The sequence below is a fragment of the Myotis yumanensis genome, unplaced genomic scaffold (assembly GCF_028538775.1).
Source record: "Myotis yumanensis isolate MYYU_CA2020_CCGP unplaced genomic scaffold, mMyoYum1.0.hap1 SCAF_9, whole genome shotgun sequence".
In the NCBI taxonomy this organism is placed as follows: domain Eukaryota; kingdom Metazoa; phylum Chordata; class Mammalia; order Chiroptera; family Vespertilionidae; genus Myotis; species Myotis yumanensis.
In genome coordinates, this window is record NW_027223760.1 from 18,533,302 (window position 1) to 18,555,190 (window position 21,889).

General features: G+C 39.1%; 1 protein-coding gene across 4 annotated transcripts in view; it reads left to right on the top strand.

Moving 5' to 3' along the window:
• Positions 1-2,232: 2,232 nt before the first annotated feature.
• ASB15 (ankyrin repeat and SOCS box containing 15) overlaps positions 2,233-21,889 on the top strand; it is a 32,652-nt gene continuing 12,995 nt past the window's right edge. For 2 of the 4 annotated variants that reach the window (XR_011472640.1, XM_070423824.1), the window contains exons 1-6: positions 2,233-2,313; positions 7,882-7,952; positions 13,211-13,319; positions 14,892-14,944; positions 15,027-15,158; positions 16,695-16,853. Coding sequence is in view for 3 of the 4 variants with exons in the window: in XM_070423824.1 (XP_070279925.1) it covers positions 13,213-13,319; positions 14,892-14,944; positions 15,027-15,158; positions 16,695-16,853 (451 nt within the window). In the remaining variant the exon portion in view is untranslated. Of the gene's footprint in view, positions 2,314-3,271; positions 3,376-7,881; positions 7,953-13,210; positions 13,320-14,891; positions 14,945-15,026; positions 15,159-16,694; positions 16,854-21,889 lie in introns of those variants that run through there. The other 2 variants (XM_070423826.1, XM_070423825.1) reach the window with 2 other exon arrangements.

The window sequence follows — 21,889 nt, forward strand, 5'->3', positions numbered from 1 at the left end:
AAAACAAAGCTTGTTCATAGGGGTATGTCATCAGTAACATATTTTCATTTATTTACCATACAGCCTTTCCTTTTTGTCTTATTTTAAGCATTATTTTATAAATTTTTAAAAATTGATTTCAGAGAGGAAGGGAGAGGGAGAGAGGAATAGACACATCAATGATGAAAGAGAATCAGTAACCGGCTGCCTCCTGTGCACCTCCTACTGGGGATAGAGCCAGCAACCCGGGCATGTGCCCTTGATCGGAATTGAACCCGGGACCCTTCAGTCCACAGGCTGATGCTTTATTCACTGAGCCAAACCAGCTAGGGCAGTGATGGCGAACCTATGACACGCGTGTCAGAGGTGACACGCGAACTGATATTTTTGGTTGATTTTTCTTTGTTAAATGGCATTTAAATATATAAAATAAATATCAAAAATATACATCTTTGTTTTACTATGGTTGCAAATATCAAAAAATTTCTATATGTGACACAGCACCAGAGTTAAGTTAGGGTTTTTCAAAATGCTGACACGCCGAGCTCAAAAGGTTTGCCATCACTGAGCTAGGGCAACCATTATTTTAAATATTGTATGATATAAGGATATATATGATAACTGTTCTATAAATGGATAAAACAGGCACAAGTTTGTTGGTATAAGAGCAGAAATATTCCTGAAATGTGCTGAACCACATTTTAAAATGTTGAGTATACATTTTCTCATAAATTGCATTATACTCTAATTCTTTATATGAATTTTTAATATTGTAAGCCTTTTAAAGTATTGTAAAAAACCAAAGAACTTCACAATGCTGGGTGCTTTTAGAAGAGTTCTTTATTGAAAAATCCCAAATTAGATTAGTAATTATAAAACAATTATAACCTTCAACCTTGACTTTTTTAAGACAAGGTCAATAGCAGCATAAATACAAAATATTTCTTGAGGTTTGCTCCAACAAATACAACCTCTTCTATTGCAAAGAAGAGTTAGGTCCTCTGATTAAGGTTTCCCAAATTTTGAAATAAAACTGCTAAGCTCATGATAATGCATGTGTTTATTCATTAACACCAAGTAAAAGGAATGGGTCAGAGAGATAAGAAGGAAAACAAAAGCATACAGTGCTACTCTAAGCCTAGAGAGTAAAGAGTTTCAGGACAAGGGAAGGGACCAAGAGCAGCAAATCCAAAAGAGGGCCTGCAAAATAAGAAACAAGAAGTGGTGATCAACCTAGACCAGCGGTGGGCAAACTTTTTGACTCGAGGGCCACAATGGGTTCTTAAACTGGCCCGGAGGGCCGGAACAAAAGCATGGATGGAGTGTTTGTGTGAACTAATATAAATTCAAAGTAAACATCATTACATAAAAGGGTATGGTCTCTTTTTTTTTTAGTTTTATTCATTTCAAACGGGCCAGATCCGGCCCATGGGCCGTAGTTTGCCCACGGCTGAGTCCTAGACACTGGGAGGTCACTGAGACCCTTAAGGAGAATTGCTTTAGTGGAGTGGTGGGGACAGAAGCCAGATGGCCCTGTGAATGCTGACTGTGGCACGAGTTAATCCAAGCATGACCACATCAAAACAAATCTAAGGCTGATTATTTTTATTAGAAAATCAGTGAAGACATTAAATTACTGGGTTTTTAAACAGAAAACAAACAACTCTCCCCAATTTAAATGCTGATTTTCTGCTTCCTTCGGATAGGCTGCTCACTTTCTTTAGAATATACATGTTCTATAATCTGACCTAAAGATTCTTGATCAGCTTAGATGCCACTGACTGTCATACCCCATCTGTACGTCACATTGACAGCTATTAAATGCAAATCAAAGGAAAGACAGTCAGATTTCACATGAGTCTAAATGACAAAGAGTGAGAAATAGTGTGTGTTAAAATTGATGGAGAGTGGATTTGGGTCTGCAGGTGCAGCCTCATAGATGTCATGTCTCTAGAACAACTGACTTAAAAATATGGTTTAATTCTATGCAAGGGGTCCTGCTTTGTTCCTACTGCAGGAACCCTCACTGCAGCTGGGTTAGCGGATCATTTGTCTCCAGGAGAGTTCTTTGAACCAATCAGGACACAGATAATCTTATTATACCTTTGCGGGTTTGTGTTTCTTTTGATGAAGCGTCTAGAGAAGTCATGGGTAATACTTTACTGTGTGCCAAGAACCACTTATGTTTCAGTTGTACAAGGTCAGATCTTAATTTAACCACCAACTGGGCACTTAATTTTAGATACACAGAGGGACACATTGGCTCCAAGGCACTTCCTCTGGTTTAGGAAGGCAAGGCCCTGGATAAGAATGACAAGACGATCATTCCAAAAGGTGAGATTATGAAATATTCTATCTGTACCTCACCAAATAGCGTATTACGTAGTTTAGTATTAAGAATATTTGAAACAGATGGAAATACATATTACGGTAGTTTCTCATTACTTTCTTTCCAATTGATCACCATCGACTTGCCTGTCTAGGGCCTTTTTAATTATAGAATAAAGCCAGGGTTGTTTCGTTTGTTTATAGCGTATTAACTAAATTATATAGTTATTAATCACAATAAACAATAGCATTGTGAGAAAAACGGATCAAGAATAAATGTTTATAGGAAGGGTCAATATATACACTATGGAAGGGTCTTAGCTGGCCCAGGTTTCTGAAAAAAAGTTAAATGATTATTATCAATAATTAAAATAAATTTCTATCTAGGCCTTTTTATCACCTATAGTAAAAGATGGATGCTTTTTATTCAGATCAAAAATTCTTTAAATTCTTGATTTTAAGAAGAAGAAAAGGAACTCAATAGAATTAAAAATTTGCTTCTGCAAATTAAATAATAGAAACTTGAAGTTGGGAAGTCCTTAGAATTTATCTGATACCATCACCCATCTGGCTCTTAAATGAACAGATAACTTCTAAGAAAGCATCTAAATCTAAAATAAAATTATTTCTATGCAATAGCAGTGATATGGACATGGAATTCTAACACTGCTTTGTGATGAGGACATTATTGTCATAAAATACAATTTTAGGCTTCTGCTGTTTTTATGGGAATACTTCAAATGAAAATTTACCTAATATATTTATATCTCTACTGGAGTTGTCTGATAGGTTTGCTGGTTGTTTGCTTAAACCCTTTAAAAACTTTTTCTGAGGCTTATGAATATTAGGATTACAAGGGGAGACCCTCTTTTCATTAATTCCATGAGAGTAGCTGAGTCATGTACTGTAGTGGTTAAGCCTGTGTTGCTCTAATATCAAATGACTGCGTGGTAAGTTACCTAACCACTCTGCCTCACTTAGTTTTCTCATCTGTAAAACGAGGAGAAAGTGTGCTGTAGAAATTAAATAACAATCTATTTAATGTGCTCAGCATAATGCATGTCACAGGTAAGCACTCAATAGATATTACTTCTAATAATTATCAAATTCAATAACAAATATTTATTGAGCACCTACGGTGAGCTTGACTCTGCAAAAACTTTGGAAAGGAGAGGAGGGAAGAGATTAATGTTGTTTGTGGGTAAGATCTAGAACGTATTATTTAAGGGCAGCAAACTCCCTGAGGGCATGGGTCCTGTGTCTAGCATTGTGACTAGAACATAGCAGACATCGAATACCTGTTTTTGAGTGAGCAGATAGGATGTTCTGAAAATCCTTAGAAAAAAATATAATCACTGAGAGCTGGTGGATCAACTCTTCTCTTTTGTATTTTTTACTTAGTAGAGAAGGGGGATGTAGATAAGGTGTATCTGTATTTCCACAAGGTATTTGGGAGTATCTCTTGTTATTGAAAAGGAAACATTAATACTAAATGTTGGTGTCTTTGGGAGGATTTGTACCTGGATAAACATATTTTCTTGAAGGGTGCTAAACAATAGATCAACCTGAAGGCCTCTGTCCTATGCCAATTTCTGTTCAACATTTATCATCATTAATGGAGCAGATAGTCATAGAGAAAACATGCAAATAGATCTGCAAATAGAACAATACTTGGAGGAATAGAAAATGCATTAGATCAGCGGTTCTCAACCTGTGGGTCGCGACCCCTTTGGCGGTCGAACCGCCCTTTCACAGGGGTCGCCTAAGACCATCCTGCATATCAGATATTTACATTATGATTCATAACAATAGCAACATTACAGTTATGAAGTAGCAACGAAAATAATTTTATGGTTGGGTCACAACATGAGGAACTGTATTTAAAGGGCCAGAAGGTTGAGAACCACTGCATTAGATCTTAGCAGACAGCAATAAAGGTCAAATCTAAAAAAAGAAAGAAAGAAAATGTAATAGAATTAAATAAATTCTATTATAGAATTGCACTGCTATAATGCGGGGGGGAAATATGACTTGTAGAATTTGAATCAAGTGTGTAGCATGACAGTCCCCTAATTAATCTGAGTTTGGGCTACTTTGACAGATCCATGGTGTCCGGGGAGAAGGAGATGGTCATCCCCGCTTAATGTTGTGTTTATTTGACTGTAGCTGCCGTCAGAGCCCATGGCCCAGAGCCTCTTTTAGAAAGTGATGGATATTGAAGAAGTGTGTTTACAGGGAAGCAATCAAGATTGTAGAGGGAGGTGAACCATAGGAAGGATGCATGTCCAGCCGTGGGAGGAGGAGGCTCCGTGGAGACCTGCCAGCCTTGGTGGGAGATATGTAAAGGCTCTCCTGTGGCAGAGGAACAGCATTTTCTCAGGGTGGCTCTGAGGCATACCCGGGTCATAGAGCAAGGATTTGAGGAGATGGGTTCAACTTCAATGCTCGTCCTCATTGTTAAAGCCAACGATGAAGGACAGTGTGAGATACAGTAAGCTTCTTGCCACTTTGGTGTTCGAGCCGAGCCTGGGAAATTACTTGTTGGGCCTGTTGTACGTGGAATTTCCGGGTGGAACTACCCAATGGTCTTTAACTCTGAAGTGAAGTGATTTGAGAGGAAAGGGAGGAGCGGGAAGTGATGAATGTGTCAGAGTGCCTGTTCAAGGGTGAGGAACAGAGCTAAACCTGCCCAACGAGCTTTAAAATGCTACTTTCCCGCTCCGGAGGGGTGCAGTCCCAGAATATTAACAGTAATGTTTATTGACTACTTGCCACATGCCAGACACAGCTAATGAGGCAGCTACTCTGGGAGGGCAGGATTTGAACGAAGGTTCAACTACCACACTCCCCTGTCTCCAGCAGAAATCGACGGCCTGAACATGAATTCAAAATAAACATGAAGAAATGCAAAGGCTCATTAATTTTTGAGTGAGTTTCAAGCAGAAAATGATTTGATTTGGGCACCAGACAGGAACTTTGGTCATGTCTAACAAAATACACCATGCTCAGGAACAACTATGTAGATGAATATATGGATGTACATTTTCAAATACATATACATATATACATGTGCAACAGTTTTTATGAAGGTCTCGAGATAATGAATTTGTATTGTTATTGTAGCTATTGGATGCAGTCAGAGCATTTTTTACTCTACAACTCAGTTGTGTAAACCAAATGTAGCTGTTTTATTGTCTGTATTGGCCCCACCTTGCTCCAGAGCTGCTACACACTAATTAGTGGAAAATACTTTCGGGGCCATGCAGACAGACACAATAACTTAGATAATGAAAAGGCTTGGATGACTCAGGTGAATCCGTTGTTCAGATTTCTGCTTTTCCTCAATTCAAGACTCTCCCTCCACCAGGTTTCGCCTGCTTGACTACAAATTTGATCAATTTCCACTCTTCCCAATGTCACCAAGGTGCCTGGCTTGCCCGTAAGTGGCCTATCTCTCCACCCCTAAGGCTCGGCCTGTGAGCCAGATGCCAGGCCAGTTGCTGGAAGGCCCTGTAAGCTCTGGCTCCCTAAAGTCAATCAAAGTGGCTGGTCATGTCTGATTAAATGAGCATCGTTCTCACACACCAAGCTTTCTCCCTGGCATTGAATAGTCTTCAAGGATATGAATTTTAATAACGATATAGTTTTCCATTGTTTGGGTATACAATACTGTCTTATACAAATTCTCTCTTGTTGGACGTTTTATATTGTTTCTTTTTAAAAAATATGTTTTTATTGATTTCAGAAAGGAAGGGAGAGGGAGAGAGAGATAGAAACATCCATGATGAGAGAGAATCATTGATCGGCTGCCTCCTGCACGCCCCCCACTGGGGGTTAAGCCCTTGACTGGAATTGATCTCAGGACCCTTCAGTCCACAGGTTGACACTCTATCCACTGAGTCAAACCAGCTAGGGATTATATTGTTTCTAATGTGTTGTCAGTTTAAATATGGCTGGGATGAACATTTTCACATACAAATCTTTTTCCATATCTCTGATTATTTTTATAAGATTCCTAAATTAAAAATTATAGACAAAGGGTAGGGCTTTTTAAAAATCATATTATCATCCTAGAAGTGATAGGGCACATTTATTCATACTTTTTCTCTTCATGGGCCATGCTTACTCTGTTCTTTTCTAGTCTACATTTCCATTCCCTAAGAAATCACATACTTGTGAATCTAAAGACCTTTTCTGTTCTATGTGTCATTTTCAAAAGCTAGCATGCATCTTTCTACATCTCTGTCATGGGTGAATTTGACTTGGAAATCAATAGAGGAGACTAAAAATGTCTAATTTTGTAAAATGAAACCGCATACAAGTTAAACTAGTATGACAGTGTGTATCACAGTGTATTTACTTAGAAATTAAGCCTCAGTTAATGCAGTCCCAAAATTAGAAGTGAACTTGGCAAAAACATGTATGTCAGAGAAAGAAAACACAAGGTTAATCTATTCTTTTGCTGATTTTCAGAGTGGTATATATTTGATCATCCAATTTTTCATTCATTCGGCAAATACTTCGTGAATTCCTATCACATGCCAGATCTTACTTGGTGCCTGGAGACCAATATATCCATTTTGGCTTTTTATATCTTTTCTAAAATGTTCAGTTCTCTCACTTTGAGGCAACATAAAAGTAGCATTTGTTTCTTGGGGGAGGTGCAGGGCGGGGTGGGGGAGAGTGTGTTTTAGCAGAACAAGAGGTGCTGTTAAAGATGCTGTTTGAACTGGTCTGTTCTCTCTGTTATCCACAGGATGTCTCTCTGATGGAAAAGGCAAATACCATCAGTCTGTTCTCTGCGCCTATGAGTCTGTTTCCATTTTGTTTGTTGGTTTGTTTTGTTCTTTAGACTGATGGTTGCCAGAGGGGAGGGGGTTGGGGGACTGGGTGAAGAAGGTGAAGAGATTAAGAAGTACAAACTGGTAGTTACAAATCAGTCACAGGGATGTAAAGTACAGCATAGGGAACACAATCAGTCATATGTATTGCAATCGCTATGTATGGTGCCAGGTAGGTACTTAAAATATCGGGGCGGTGGGGGCGGGCACTTTGTAACATATGGAATTGTCTAACCACTATGCTGCACACCTGAAAACAACAAAAAATAATATTGAATGTAAACTGTAACTTAAAAATAAAAATAAAAAAGTTCACCTGGAGGAAAAAGAAAAGAAAAGGCAAATACCATGAAGAGGGAATTGCTGTAACTCCTGGCTTGTAAATAACAGTCACTGGTGCCTGTGGGGTGGGACCTGGGTCTGACAGAGTGTCACCTCTCTTTGACATCTCTTGGGGACTAGTTGGCTCTGATACCGAAGGAAGCCCTTTATTTGACTTGCCACTTGTGCTGAACAAACGAAGGATCTGAAAAAACTAAGTGTGTAGCCACCAAATAAAAACCAAAGTTATTACAAAATATTTTTTATATTGACTTCAATATGTCTTTAACATTATACAAATAGATGGCCAAAATGCAGAAAATGAGAATGCCCATTGTTTGTATATAACTACATTGCCTTAACAAAACTGAAAAACGGAAGTGCTCTTTAATTACTGCTGTTCCTCTCGTAGGACAGATCCTGATGAAACTCTCGGGACCTCCAGCAGAAGAACTCCTCACCCAAGGGCCAGAGACGGTTAAGGTAAAGGAAATTCCTCAGGGTGTCAGGGTCTCCCCTTCCACACAGCAGAGCCTGCACCCGCTGCAGAACGGCTGGTTTGGCTGGGGGCTGGCCTTTGTAGAAAACTGTGAGCAGAACCAAATGTTACCGTATTGCTCTTTTCTTCTCCTCTCTTATCACCTCCCACTGGACTCAGTCTTAGACCCTCTGCCATCATCCCCTCCCATTGAACTATTCCAACAGATTCTGATTCTGCCCTGGGGCTATTGGCATTTTAAAAGGGACTCTGGAAGATGGAACAATAAGCTCTCCCGGAGAGGACCTCTGACTGATGTAACAGAATGACACTGATGTGATAGGTGTCGGGGGCAGTGTTACATTATGGACGCAAAGCCCTTCCCTGCAACATGGAAGCAATGGTCCACTCCAGAAACTCTTCTTAAAAAAAAGAAATAATTACTAATTTCAGAGAGGCAGGGAGAGGGAGAGAGGGATAGAAACATCAGTAATGAGAGAGAATCATTGGTCAGCTTCCTCCTGCATGCCCCCTGCTGGGGATTGAGCCCCAACCCAGGCATGTGCCCTTGGCCGGAATTGAATCCGGGACCCTTCAGTCCATCCGCAGGCCAACACTCTCCACTGAGCCAAACCGGCTAGGGCCACTCCAGGAACTCTTAAGGCCAGCCCTGTTTAGGACTCACAGAAATGATTTCATTTTTGTTTTGCCCAAGACAGTGTGAGGGTGAATGGGCTAAAGGGATTTGGATGTCATTGGAAATAAACAGTCCATAGGGAACACAGTCATATTTGCCCTGGTTGAGGGAAAAAGAGGACCTTGGTCGGTCCTGTTCTATGGGAGCACCCAGGTTTCAAGGGAAGCTCTGAGGGGCCTCACAAACTTATCAACAGTTTGCTGTTATCACGGATCACGGATTAGAGGTAGTTTAGAGAGTCCAGGGCAGAGAGGTTACTAGTGCATGTACCCAGGTTGCCTCCTGCATCCTACCTTGCAACATCATCCGACCTCCTGACCACTTGGGTCAGGCACCAGCTGGCATGCTGATCCTATTTTTCAGACTGTAATGTGTAGACTCCAAAACAAAAGTACAGAACGAAGGCAAGTCTAGGACACCTCGGACCATCCGAAGCTCAAAGCCTTATCACATGGACCCGAAGAGAAAGATTTGTGTGTCCTGGAAGGTATTTTTTATTTTTGGAAGTCATTGTCATCAAGACTGGCTGTTAAGAGCGAGATCAGAGTGTTTTCTTTTTAAGGGCAACAGACTGTGTGGGTTGTTTTCCTGCCGCTTCGGAAAGATCTTAAACACGAGGGTACCTGTCCAGACTCATACATTTTAGCTCTGCGACATTGGGCGGGTTTTTAACCTCTTGAAACCCAAATTTCCACTTATGCACGATGAATCTATAATTCTTAAAAGTGGAACTGGAGGATTTAAAGCAAGGCGGTGTGTGCAAAGTGCTATGCAGGGTGCTGGAAACGACATGATCACTCAGTAATTTATGGCTATCATTATAATCACCATTTTTATTATTACCCAAGAGAATCTAAAATGTACATGATCACCCACTCTTTCCCACCATCTAAAGCTAGGATTTTACTCAGCCCATCTGTAAAGTAATAACTATTGACATCTGAATAACACATTTAGCGTCCAAGAATCCTTAATTTAATGGCTCGTTACTTGGCATACACGAGGCCTCAGAAAACACATGCGTGGAGAGAACACATTGCTTTCATCAAAGCAAGGCTGACCAGTGCTTTACACGAAATGGCTCACTGTCCAATCGGATTGTCCCAGTTATGTTGTACACCAGCTACTTGTGGAGAATAAATAAGTAGTGGGCTTCTTCAGAACAGGATCGGCAAACTATTATTTAGAAAGGGTCAGTGAATTTTGCCAGACTGAGCAGTGGGGCACCTGTAAATAGGATGTCAAGAGTATTTGGCCTTCAAGGATGTCAAGAGTATTTGGCCTTTCCTCAGGTACCTGGCTGGTATTTTACTTAAACATTGTTTGCAGCCTGGCAGGCGTGGCTCAGTGGTAGAGCATTGACCTATGAACCAGGAGGTCACCATTCCATTCCTGGTCAGGGCACAAGCCCGGATTGCGGACTCTATCCCCAGTGTGGGGCATGCAGGAGGCAGCTGATCAATGATCCTCTTTCACCATTGATGTTTCTATCTCTCTCCCCCTCTCTGTTCCTGTCTGAAATCAATTAAAATATATATATAAATTTAAAAATTGTTTCCAGCCTTCATTTGGGATTGAGTCCAGTCATTTTAATTTTGAGGTACAGATAAATAACTGTCTTCCTGCCCCTCTCATTGTGTCTTTTTTATTTTAATTATCTTTATTGTTGAAACTATTACAGATGTCCCTTTTGCTTTTTTTCCCATTGATACCCTCCAGCCTGCACCCGCCCCTCCCAGGCCTTCACCACACTATTGTCTGTGTCCATGGACTATGCATATATGCATGTAAATTCCTCACTTAATCTCTCCCCATCCACCCACCCCCACCCCCACCCCCACCTTCCCTCTGAAATTCATCCATCTGTTCCAAGCTTCTATGTCTCTGGATCTATTTTGTTAATCAGTTTGTTTTGTTCGTTAAATTCCACATATGAGTGAGGTCCTGTGATAGTTATCTTTCCCTGACTGGCTTATTTTGCTTAGCATAATGCTCTCCAGGTCCATTCACACAGTTGCAAATGACGAGTTCCTTCCTTTTTACCACCTTGTAGTCCATTGTCATTGCGTCTTAATGTCTATAGACCCATTCCAGTGATGCACCCTTGTCTCTCTGACACATTGAGGCACCTGCACACAGATCGTCCCTTCCCCTTAAGCTTTCAGTAAAAAGATGGAGACAGCTTGTGTTAGGTGGGGATTGCTTTAAGTAGTAGTAGTTTCCTCATCGTTTCTACCCTGCTGTCATTAGGGATACAAAACAGTGGAAAGCCTTAGATAACTTCCTTCTGGTGGTAATTAAAAGGACATTTAAAAAAAAAACTTTCCCAGATCAACTCAGTTCTCTAAGGAGTCTGTAGGATCTCATGTCCTGGAAGCCCAAATTTCAAACAGGTTTAGAGTTAAGCCAGTGACTTAAATAGGTGAAAGGCTCTGTATCTCATTACTAATCCCAGAGCCATGCAATCCCCTGTCACCACAGTGATGTTAGTGAGAAAGGCAACAGGCAATGCCACAGGTTTAACTTCATGGTCTAATTGTGCTGTCTGAAGGACTCAGTGCTTTCCACTACTAGTGAGTGAGTCAACACATTTTCTCCGGTGACCACTGCGATAGCAATTTGCTATGGTTGACTAGGAGTGGAGTAGAGAGAGGAGACATAAAGGAAAAAGAAAGTTTGTTTTTACTCATAAAACTAATTGTCCAAGTGAGAATACATAACACAAATATGTGAGGAACTTGCAAAGCAAATACACAATGATTGCAAGTCCAGATGTTGGGAAAAAAATATTATGTAAAAGGAGATACACACAGATAAAGAAGGCCAGAGAAGAATTGGAGAATTTCAGCAAGGGCTTTTGTACGAAGAATATCTCAAGCCAGGTTCGAGGCAGTGTGGGCCGTGGGCATGGAACAACGAAGGCTTGTGAGTGCAGAGGAGTAAGGTATGAAAGCACAAAAGTGCAAAAAGTGAAGCCAAGTGCAGAGTGGGCAATCAAATTTGTTGAGTTGGAAGAAAGACTGCATACCTGAGGAAAACAGTCAATTCTAAGAATAAAGCAGAGCTTAGATTATGTTAGTGTTCATTAATTAATTAATTAATTCATTCATTCAATATGCATTTAGAGTCCATAAATCATGAGCTGATGCTTCTGTTGGCACTGGCGATACAAACTAATTCTCTCGTCTTATTGGATTACATTCTACGGGGAACAGAGAGACAATGAAGGAGTAAACAATAACAAATAAAATATCACTTGAATCTATTTGTTGACGAGAATCCCTAGGGCACATGTTAGCCTTTTGAGTAGACTGAGATATCATGGTGTGAGAAAATATGTTCAGTGCAGTGCACACTATCACTATTCTCTCCTCTGTTTCCAGCTGATAGTAATGCAGAACAATGAACAATAAAATCATAATGATGTGATTTACTGGTGTGCAGTCTGTGCACAGGTCAGGGTCCTTGACTATCAGCATGAACAGAACTGTCCTTAATGTTTGAGCTTATCTAACCTTGAGCCATGAGATGAGGTAAACAATTCTTGTGTTTGGAAATTGCCCCCAGAATACTATTTTGAGTTGTTTGGTTTTTTTTTTTGTTTTGTTTTGTTTTCACCTTGAAAACACACACTATAATATAAATACAGTTTGTCCTGAAAAGTATCACTACTCTCAAATAATTTCATATTCATCAATCAGCCTAGCTGTAGAACTATTTGGATTTCTACACTTAGCTACATTTCTAAGATAAAACAATTGACCCAATAGTAATGAGAGACACTCCCTCTTCTAAAGACCAGAGGGCTGGTCTTTAGTCTGGGATGGAGTTAAGATGGCTCTTATCTCAATGCTTCAAATTTCCTGAAGGCAAGACGAGGGCACTGCATTTGTGATGTTCTGTTCTCTCTACTTTAATTCAACACATATTCATTGAGAATCTTTCCTGTGCCCAGCACATTCTAGAACAGTAGGGGAAGCAGAGATGAGTGAGAGAGAACCCTTCACCTCAAAAAGCATAGAGTCATTAGAAGTTAAACACAAATACAAAAACAACTACAACTCAAGGCAGCCAACTCAAACCACTGCTGGTGTGAGCAAAGGAATTACTAGTAATCAACAAATAAGCAAGTAGAGCAGACACGAAATCATGAGTAAAGAATGGGAAAGGTTCACTGTTCTTTATTCCTGCCATTGTCTTACTTATGGATTAGAGTTTTAAACTTCTAATGTGCTGTGTCTTGAGGAAACAGATAGGCCAAAATTCTTGTAAGTTGGAAATGTGGGAAAAGTGAATTCTTATAAGCCCAACTGTAGTCATTACTGAAAAGAAAGTCAAAATTAGAAAATACAGATACCCAAAGGACAAGTAATTCAAGGTTCAAAAATTAGAATGGGCTTCATACATAATATGGATTAAAATGTCAACAAATGCATTTGTATTTGTTAAATGGAGAAAGGTAAACACATTTTAGTTTTTCACTTTGCATGTTTCATGTTAACTTTATATGGTGTCCTGTGCCATTTATTGATAATAAGAAATTGCTTTTTTCAAAATTATATTTAGTCATGGATAGTAATGATGACCCTGATGAAGACAATCTTACAAGTTATGATATTCAGCTCAGTATTCAAGAATCCATTGAAGCCAGCAAGACTGAATTTTATCCTGAAAGGTAACAATCAACTTGACCGTCCTCAACAAAATTTCTTTATGACAATCATTCAGTTGTAAGATGAAATAAATGCTGTTTCCTGACTCTTCCTCCAGGAAAATGCTCAAACAGCTTTACAAGGGCCATTGTGATAGGTTCAGCAGTCTGACCTTCCACAAATCCCCGCTCAGGCAGAAGATGGAAATAACCTGGAGGGGAAATTTCTAGTTGAATTTGGTTGTGCATGATTGCCTATTTTCTAAATTAATGGAATGAAAGGACAATAAATTTAAACAAATTTGCAAGTACAGTTTATACAATTAATGTATAGATAGGTATACAGAGGTCTGTTCTGTATATTCTAGAGCCCATTCTGCTACTGACTCAGGCAACCTTTACTAGCATAAGTAATGTATTCTATATTTGCATCTTTAAAATATGAAGAGTAATGCTAGCCCACCTAGCTCGTATGTTCAATGAATGGGGAAAAGGTTGAGGGCTTCTATAATATATGGAGAAGTAATATATAAACCAGAGCCTATTTCATTATCTACTTTTCAAGTGACCGGAGTTAACAAATTATACACAAAATTGGTGTTTTATGTTAGCAGGGGTTATAGAGTCTAAAACTGCAAATATAGATTTCTGTCTTGAACAACACACATTATTCTTCTGACTAAACTAAACTTTAGTTTACCTTTACATTCTATTATAATAATATTCTGAAACTTAGTAGTGCTTTGGGATAGACTCGGTGCTATAAATTATTGTTTCTGAGCTTTTAAAAAATGGACATATTACATTTAAATTCCTGGCCTCCTAAATTCTTCTCCATGTCTTCAACAGGTTTTAGAACTTTAGAGTTCCCGGGAAAGCATTCACAGCCCTAGGATGGCAGCAAACGTTTCTGCTTGATAACGTTAAATCAATTTGTCATGAAATGCTTTGTTTCCTTTGAATAAATTCAACCCAGAGACTTGCCATGAGGCTTGAAATCATGACCTACTGGGCTGGTAACTGGGCGTTTGCTCTGTAAATGCTAAGGCTGTTTTCACTTGTGGATGGGTTAAGACTAACTCATCATGCGGGGTGGATCATAAGCCCCCAAAGGAGCCATCATTAATTAGCAATTATTATGTTTAAAGCAGCAAACATTTATTGAGCATAGAATTTTTTAAATGGAAAGAAGTCTTAGGGACCTTTCTTTTACTCCTAGCACATTACAGATGAAGAACCACCACTCAAAAAGGCTCACCAGCCTCCCCAGAGTCACAAAGCACAAAACCCGAGCCCAGTTCTTCTGACTCTGCCTCCAGTTATTTACTCACTTCGTTGCTTGGCACTCATTTGAGAGACAGAGTTATAATCTTACATTTTATCATCTTCACTAATGGTCCTACGTCTAGTGTATCATAAATATACTCTATATCTGACTCTGAGTCATTGCTTTTTTAAGTGGATGAAATCAGCTGTGTGCATTTCCTTAAAATCTTGATTATTAAAATTATCTTCAGAACTCAATATAGATTAAAATGTTGGTTCCTCGGAGTATTTCACTTTTATAATTATGGCCTATGTTTCTTTCTCTGGAAGATTTGTGCCACTAAGTGATGAAAACAGAAAACTTGTGGAGGCCATAAAACATGGTGAGTGCATTGCCTACACTGGGGTGAATTCAAGATTCCATCTTGCCAGGAACAGACTTATCAGCCCATGTGTTTACTTTAGGCCACATTCTTGAGCTCCAGGAGTATGTGAAATATAAATATGCACTAGATGAAGCGGATGAAAAAGGATGGTTTCCCCTGCATGAAGCTGTTGTTCAGCCCATTCAACAAATACTTGAAATTGTCCTGGATGGTAAGAGAACATCAAGCCTCTTTGACCAAACTGAAGCAAGAATGTAGAAGCTGGGAGTGTTGTCAATGAATGTAACAAGCAAAAAGAAGAAGCAGAATAAAATATTATTTGAAACTGAGAAAAGGCAATACCTATGTTTTAAACGTAGGGTACAAAAATTAGCACATTTTGTGAGTCTCCGGCTTCACCTTTGTGTCCTTCTAAGAATGTGACACAGGTTGGCTGGAAAATATGGTTAATCACCTAAAAGTGATAGAAGTTTGTATATATCATGAATTAATTCATTTGAATATAAATCTTTTTTTAACCCTTGACCAAGGATAATATGTTTATCGATTTTATTATTTTATCTTTATTTTTAAAATATTTTTATTGATTTCAGAGAGGAAGAGAAAGGGAAAGATAGAAACATCAGTGATGAGAGAGAATCATCAATCGGCTGCCTGCTGCACACCCCCTACTGGGGATCAAGCGTGCAACCCAAGCATATGACCTCCTGGTTCATAGGTTGATTCTCAACCACTGAGCCATACAGGCCAGACTGTTTATTGATTGGAGAGTGAGAGGAAGCATTGGAGGGAGGGAAGGAGGGAGGGAGGGAGGAAAGAGTAGAAGGGATAGAGAGAGAGAGAGAAAGAGAGAAGAGGTAAGAGAGAAACATTGATTGGTTACCTCCCATATGTGCCCCAACCAGGGATTGAACCCCCAACCTAGGTATGTGCCCTGAAAGGGAATTGAACCTGCTACCTTTTTGGTCTATGAGATTATGCTCCAACCAACTGAGCCACCTGGCCAGGGCTGAATATAAATCTCTTTGCTTTTGGAAGTCAGTTTTTAATTTTTCATCTTGAACTATTTCTTCATAATATAAACATTAATACATATTATGGTAAATTGACCTTGCTCAAATATTAATAATAATTTTCATGTTCTGATACAGTATTTTTCATACCTCAATGTCTAATAAAGCACTTTGAGAGTGCCCTATCTTTCAACCTTCAGTATTGCTCTCTGGTTCTATGTTGTAGAAGATAATGATGTTTCATGATTAACTATCCAGCCAGCTAGCCAGCTAAAAAAAATAGATAGCTAGACATATAGTCAGATATAGAAGATGATGTTAAGCGTAGTGTAGCTAACATATTCTGACAGGATACATTCATTCAAATATATTCTCAGTCCCACATTCACAGGCTTCATTTGACAAAAACCAATTTCAGATGCAATTTAAATAACAATGCTAAGGATTGGGAAATTGATTTATAATTTATCAGGATGAAAATTTACAACCTATTTAAAGGAAGAGAGCACCTTGAAACATGCATGTTGGCTTTTGAGCCGTCAGTTTGATTCGCAGGTCCATGCTCATCTACTTATACAATCATTTGAGAAACTTTACTCACATCTCCTTTTAGTCTTTGCTGTTTCATCAATCAACTTTGTTCAATCTAATATGTATAATATTGTATTATTCTGATCTATGCGATATCCTTTCAATAAAGATGTTTAACGTTATGCAATGCTTTCACATCTCAGCATCCTATAAGACACTCTGGGAGTTCAAGACCGCTGATGGAGAAACACCGTTGACTTTGGCAGTCAAAGCTGGTCTGGTGGAAAATGTAAGAACTTTACTAGAAAAGGGAGTGTGGCCAAACACCAAAAACGACAAAGGAGAGACACCTCTTCTCATTGGTAAATGACCTTTTTTCTAGAACTTTTTGTTTGCAATAAATAATAAATAGTTAATAAGTATTTATTGGAAACCACTATGTATTGGCTAAAATTATGTGACCTCATCTCCTTTCTTTCCCTGGGTTCTCCCGTATCTCCCATCTCACCTGTCCTAAGATTTTGTTTTTCTATCCCACAAAGAGGTCAAATGTGAAAGATCCTTCAGTACTAACTAACCAGGAGCAATCCAAACCAGTTTTATGAAACAAGAAGTACCAGTTCTAAAAGAACATTGGCTAGGTAGGGGCCAGCTGTAAGGAGGGTGGCATGTTAGGTGAATAGCCAGAGGCAAGACGCAGAAGGGGACTCTGACGAGAGGCTCCAGGTCCACATCAGCAATGAAGCCAAACTGGAAGGAAGAGGAGCCAGCAGATTGGGAGTACTCAGAGGCAGCCCTGGGCACCTATACGGAGTTAACCACCACGACACAGCAAAGGAATAATGAAAAACCTAACGGTGTCATTTCTCAGCGTATGCTCCGTCTGTGTATCCTGCTATTTATAAACCAGTAGGAAGTGGCAGGTCTGTTTGCAGAGGCAGAGAGAGGTGACATTAACTATAAATGACCAGGGATAACATCACCTTTCTCGTAGAGACTGGGGCTGTAGAGTAAGAATTTGGGCTTTGGTATCAGATCTGTAGACTTATTTTCTCCTAGTTTTATTGAGATATAATTAACATAAAACATTGTATCGGTTTAAGATATATAACATGATTTTTATATATTACAAAATGATTACCACAGTAAGTTTAGTTAACTTACATCACTTCATGTAGTTACAATTTTTTTTCTTACGATGAGAGCTTTTAAGATCTACTTTCTTAGCAACTTTCAAATACACAGTATAGTATTATTATATGGGACTTAGATCTTAGCTCTGAGATTACTATAGGCCTCAGTTTCCTCATGTGTAAAATGAAAATATACCACCTACCATGCAGACTTGTTATAAAAATTAGAGAAAATATAAATATACTAAACCGCTGCCACATGATAGATGCTCAGGGGAGGAGAACCATTATGAAATTTTGTGTGTGTGTGTGTGTGAAGGAGACGTAAGATTATTTATCAGCAATCCCAGAGAAAAAGAATAAGGCATCATGAGCTCTGGTCATAACTAGCTAACACTACCACACCTCCTGTTCACAGGGAAATCACTAGAATTTTTAAAAGCAACCTTAAAATATTAACAGAAAACTCAGACAAGTCATAAACATTCCAAAAATATTTACATTCAACATTAATTCAACAACATCAATGCAAACAACATTTATTGAGACATTAGCTTAAGCCAGGTGGTGCACTGGGTAACATGGATATAAAGATGAGTGGAATGATCTTCCTCCTCTCAAAGAGTCTAGTAGAAGAGCTAGATATGATATAAGTAGAAAATTAATGTTACAAATACTATAATAAAGGTGTATATTCAAAGTAAAGTAGGGCAATAAGGAAGCACTGAATCTGTGAAACTTTCACAGATATAGTTGCTCTTGAGTTGTGACTTGGGGGAAGTAGAGGGTCGTCCACAGACAGCGGAGGAAAATCTGGATGTAACGTTAAATAAATGGGGCCACATTAGGCTGGGGTCACTCTGATCCGAGTCCGTCTTGCTCACTCTTGCCCCATGTCAGAGCTTTCCGCCTTCCTAAATTTAGATCTGATTGGCCAAGCTATTATTATAATAGTTAGGGTACAGGCAAAGCTTATGTAACAAAAAACACAGATCCCCAAAGCAAACAAACAAACAAACAACGACTTAAGAAGAAAGAAGTTCGTTTCTCTCTTAGACAACATTTCAGAGTGTGTGGGCCTGGGTGGCCGGGTGGCTGTACACACAGAACCTTCAGATGTCACCATTTCCCAGCCTTGGGAAAGCATCTTCCCCTTTAGGAAGGTGACCTGGACATTGGTAAGCATTTCCATTCTTATGCCATGAGTTCAGGTTTTGTCACGCAGCCTCACTTAGGTACAAGGCAGGCCTGGTTATGTAGAGTCTACCTGGATAGACTGTGACCGGCTAAAACTTGGGGCTTCTGTTGCTAAAACAAAAGGGGAAACACGAGCATAGAGGAACCCATAGCTATCTCTGTATATGTGTTAACCAGCCTTTATGTCACCATAACATGGTGCTTCTCATAAATAAACCAGAGCTGTTATCCTGAGCTGGCACTACAGGCACTAAATAGAATATTCAGCGATTAATGTGATCTGCATTGTTTTTGTAAAGGCATATACCATGGAGTATCTGCAATGACATCCATGTATTTTTGTTGTTTTTATAGTCTTTGATTTCTTCTCTCTCCTCCTCCTCCTCTTCCTCCTCCTCCTCCTCCTCTTCATCATCATCATCATCATCCTCTCCTCCTCCTCCTCCTCTTCTTCTTCTTCTCCTTCTCCTTCTCCTTTTCCTTCTCCTTCTCCTTCTTCTTCTTCTCATCACACTTTGCAAATATAGAATTAGTCTCTACTTGTTGTTCCTAATCCACTTACTCCAAAAAGAGCACATAATTGTCACTCATTTGTTTTCTTTTTGCTTCATGTAAACTGTTAAATGCTTAATGCCCACAACAGAGCATTAAGCATTTCTTTGTATTTCAAAGTTTCATTTGTTGGTTTCTCTATCAGTATCTGAAGTGTGGGAAAGAAACTTGATCATTGAGTTATCAGTCAAAATAGAGTTAACATTTAGAAATAATATATATTTAAAACCAAATGGTAATATCAAAGAGAAGACAGAGTCTCATGAAGGAAATATTCTGGAGGTGTTCACTGATGTCCCCATCATCTACATTTCTGGAGAATAAGAAATTTTCTTGGGTTAAATTCCACTTCATTGTGGAAACCACATTGTCTTTTTAGGTTCATAGGAAAATGGATAATTCATGGCACTTTCTCAATTTTCTTCTTGAATCTGTGGGATGCTTTGAAATTTGCTACTCAGTCTATTAACTCATGAAGGAGAGATAAGAGGAAAAATTGCTGTTTTTTTCCTTTTTCTGTGCAATGCCAGTCCCATTATCCTCATACTTATTTATTGATATCCATAAGTGGCCCCCCAAAGTCCCTTTTGGCCTGTCCATCCGCCATCTGGCCTTACTCTGATACTTTGATGTATTGCAGTCATGTTACACAGTTACTTGCTGAGTGGTTGATACCTGATTTGTGATGACCTGACACTTAAGGGTTTTGCACTCAAACTGCCGCTCTGCCCGGTCTCTGAAGTTGGTGTCACCTTTCTCTATCGGATAGCCATGAGGTTGTCCTGGCCACTGGGGCCCAAGGTACAGAAGAAGCCGGTTAGTTTTGCTTCAGACATTTCCTTTCTCACAAATCAACATAAGTTCTCTTCACTCCATCGCCTCTTTAGATCTTCCATTGCTTGTCAAGATACCTCAGAAAAAAACTGCTCTATTTGTATGTCATATGAGTCAGAAAATAAATCACTGCTAACAAGTGAATTATGTGAGCAAAACACATATACCCACAGAGAAAGTGGCAGGAATTTAAATAAACAGGAAAAGTGCCAGCAGATGATAAATGTACAAAAGTGCCTATAAACTAAGCAAAATTCTCTAATGGAAATTCTCTAACTCCTGAACTGAAACTGGGTTTTCTCAAAATATTATTACTGAAGATATATATGTGCATTTTTTACTTCGTAAATTATTTGTATGTGGTTATGTTACACAAATATAGTGTCTTGTTAATTTTTATTATTCAGCCATTTTTTGATGAGGTATGTCTTTGTGGGTTAACTTGGGAGGGGCTCCCCACAATTTGCATTGTTATGTTTATGGGAAAGAAAACATATTCTTTCCAAAAAAGTAAATTACAAGCAAAGTTTTATGTTTAAAAGTATTTTAAGTTGATGTGGCCTAGATATGCTGTTGTTCTTGTGAAGAAAGGCTTATATCTCTAATCAATATGTTCTCTGAATCAGGCAAAAGGAAAAAAATGCAATAGGAGCAAGTAGATAGACGAGGACACACCTCTTAGTTGGTTTGACTTATTGATGTTTGCTCTGCAATAACACCAGCTAGGATGAGGTAATTCACTGTAATTAGAGCTGCCAGTGGCAGGTGGGTGATTCAGAGAAATGCATTTGTCAACAGACTCTAATTTAGACAGTGAGTAGGGCAAAACCTGAAATCTCACTGCAGCAGTGGCTTGCCTGCCTCCAAAAGCTTGTCTTCAGCCTTAGTTTAGGCCTTTGGGGGCCTCTCCTTTGGCTTGGCCTTAGAGCCTTTCTGCATTCTGCCTCCTGGGTGCCCAGGGTGTCCTCTGTGGCCCCACATCTCCTCCCGCCTTTCCCAGCAAAGGCCCAGACGCTGAGTTCCTCTTCAAACACAAGACAGGATAGCCTTCTTCCCTAACCTGTAAAGTCCACAAGTGAGAAACATCTGTCTTTTTCTGTTGTCCACAGTGCCTAACACAGTGCCTTTCATATTGAATGAATGAATGAATGAATGAATCTGTTTTTATCTCTATCTGCAGGGAGCAGCATTCATTCTGCTGTTTCTTAATAAGATTTTACTTGTTGATAAGAGAAAATGCATTACATCTTTTAGGAATATTTATATATAGCCCACCAGTGTGTGGCTCAGTGATTGAGTGTCGACCTATGAACCAGGTGGTCACAGTTCAATTCCCAGTCAGGGGTACATGCCCGGGTTACTGGCTTGATACCCAGTAGGGGACATGCAGGAGGCAGCCGATCAATGATTCTCTCTCATCATTGATGTTTCTGTCCCTCTCTCCCTCTCCTTTCCTCTCTGAAATCAATAAAAATATATTTTTTAAAAGTTTCATGATAAACAGTGCACATTGCTAAGATAAGATGTTGTATATAACCTTTCTAAATTTTAATTTCTTCATTAACAAAATTAAAATAACATCCACTGTTGGGTTGTATAAATTAAATAATGTGTGTAAAACTTTTAGCATATTTAGGAGCTCAGTAAATGATAACTATTATTATTAATAATATCATTTCATC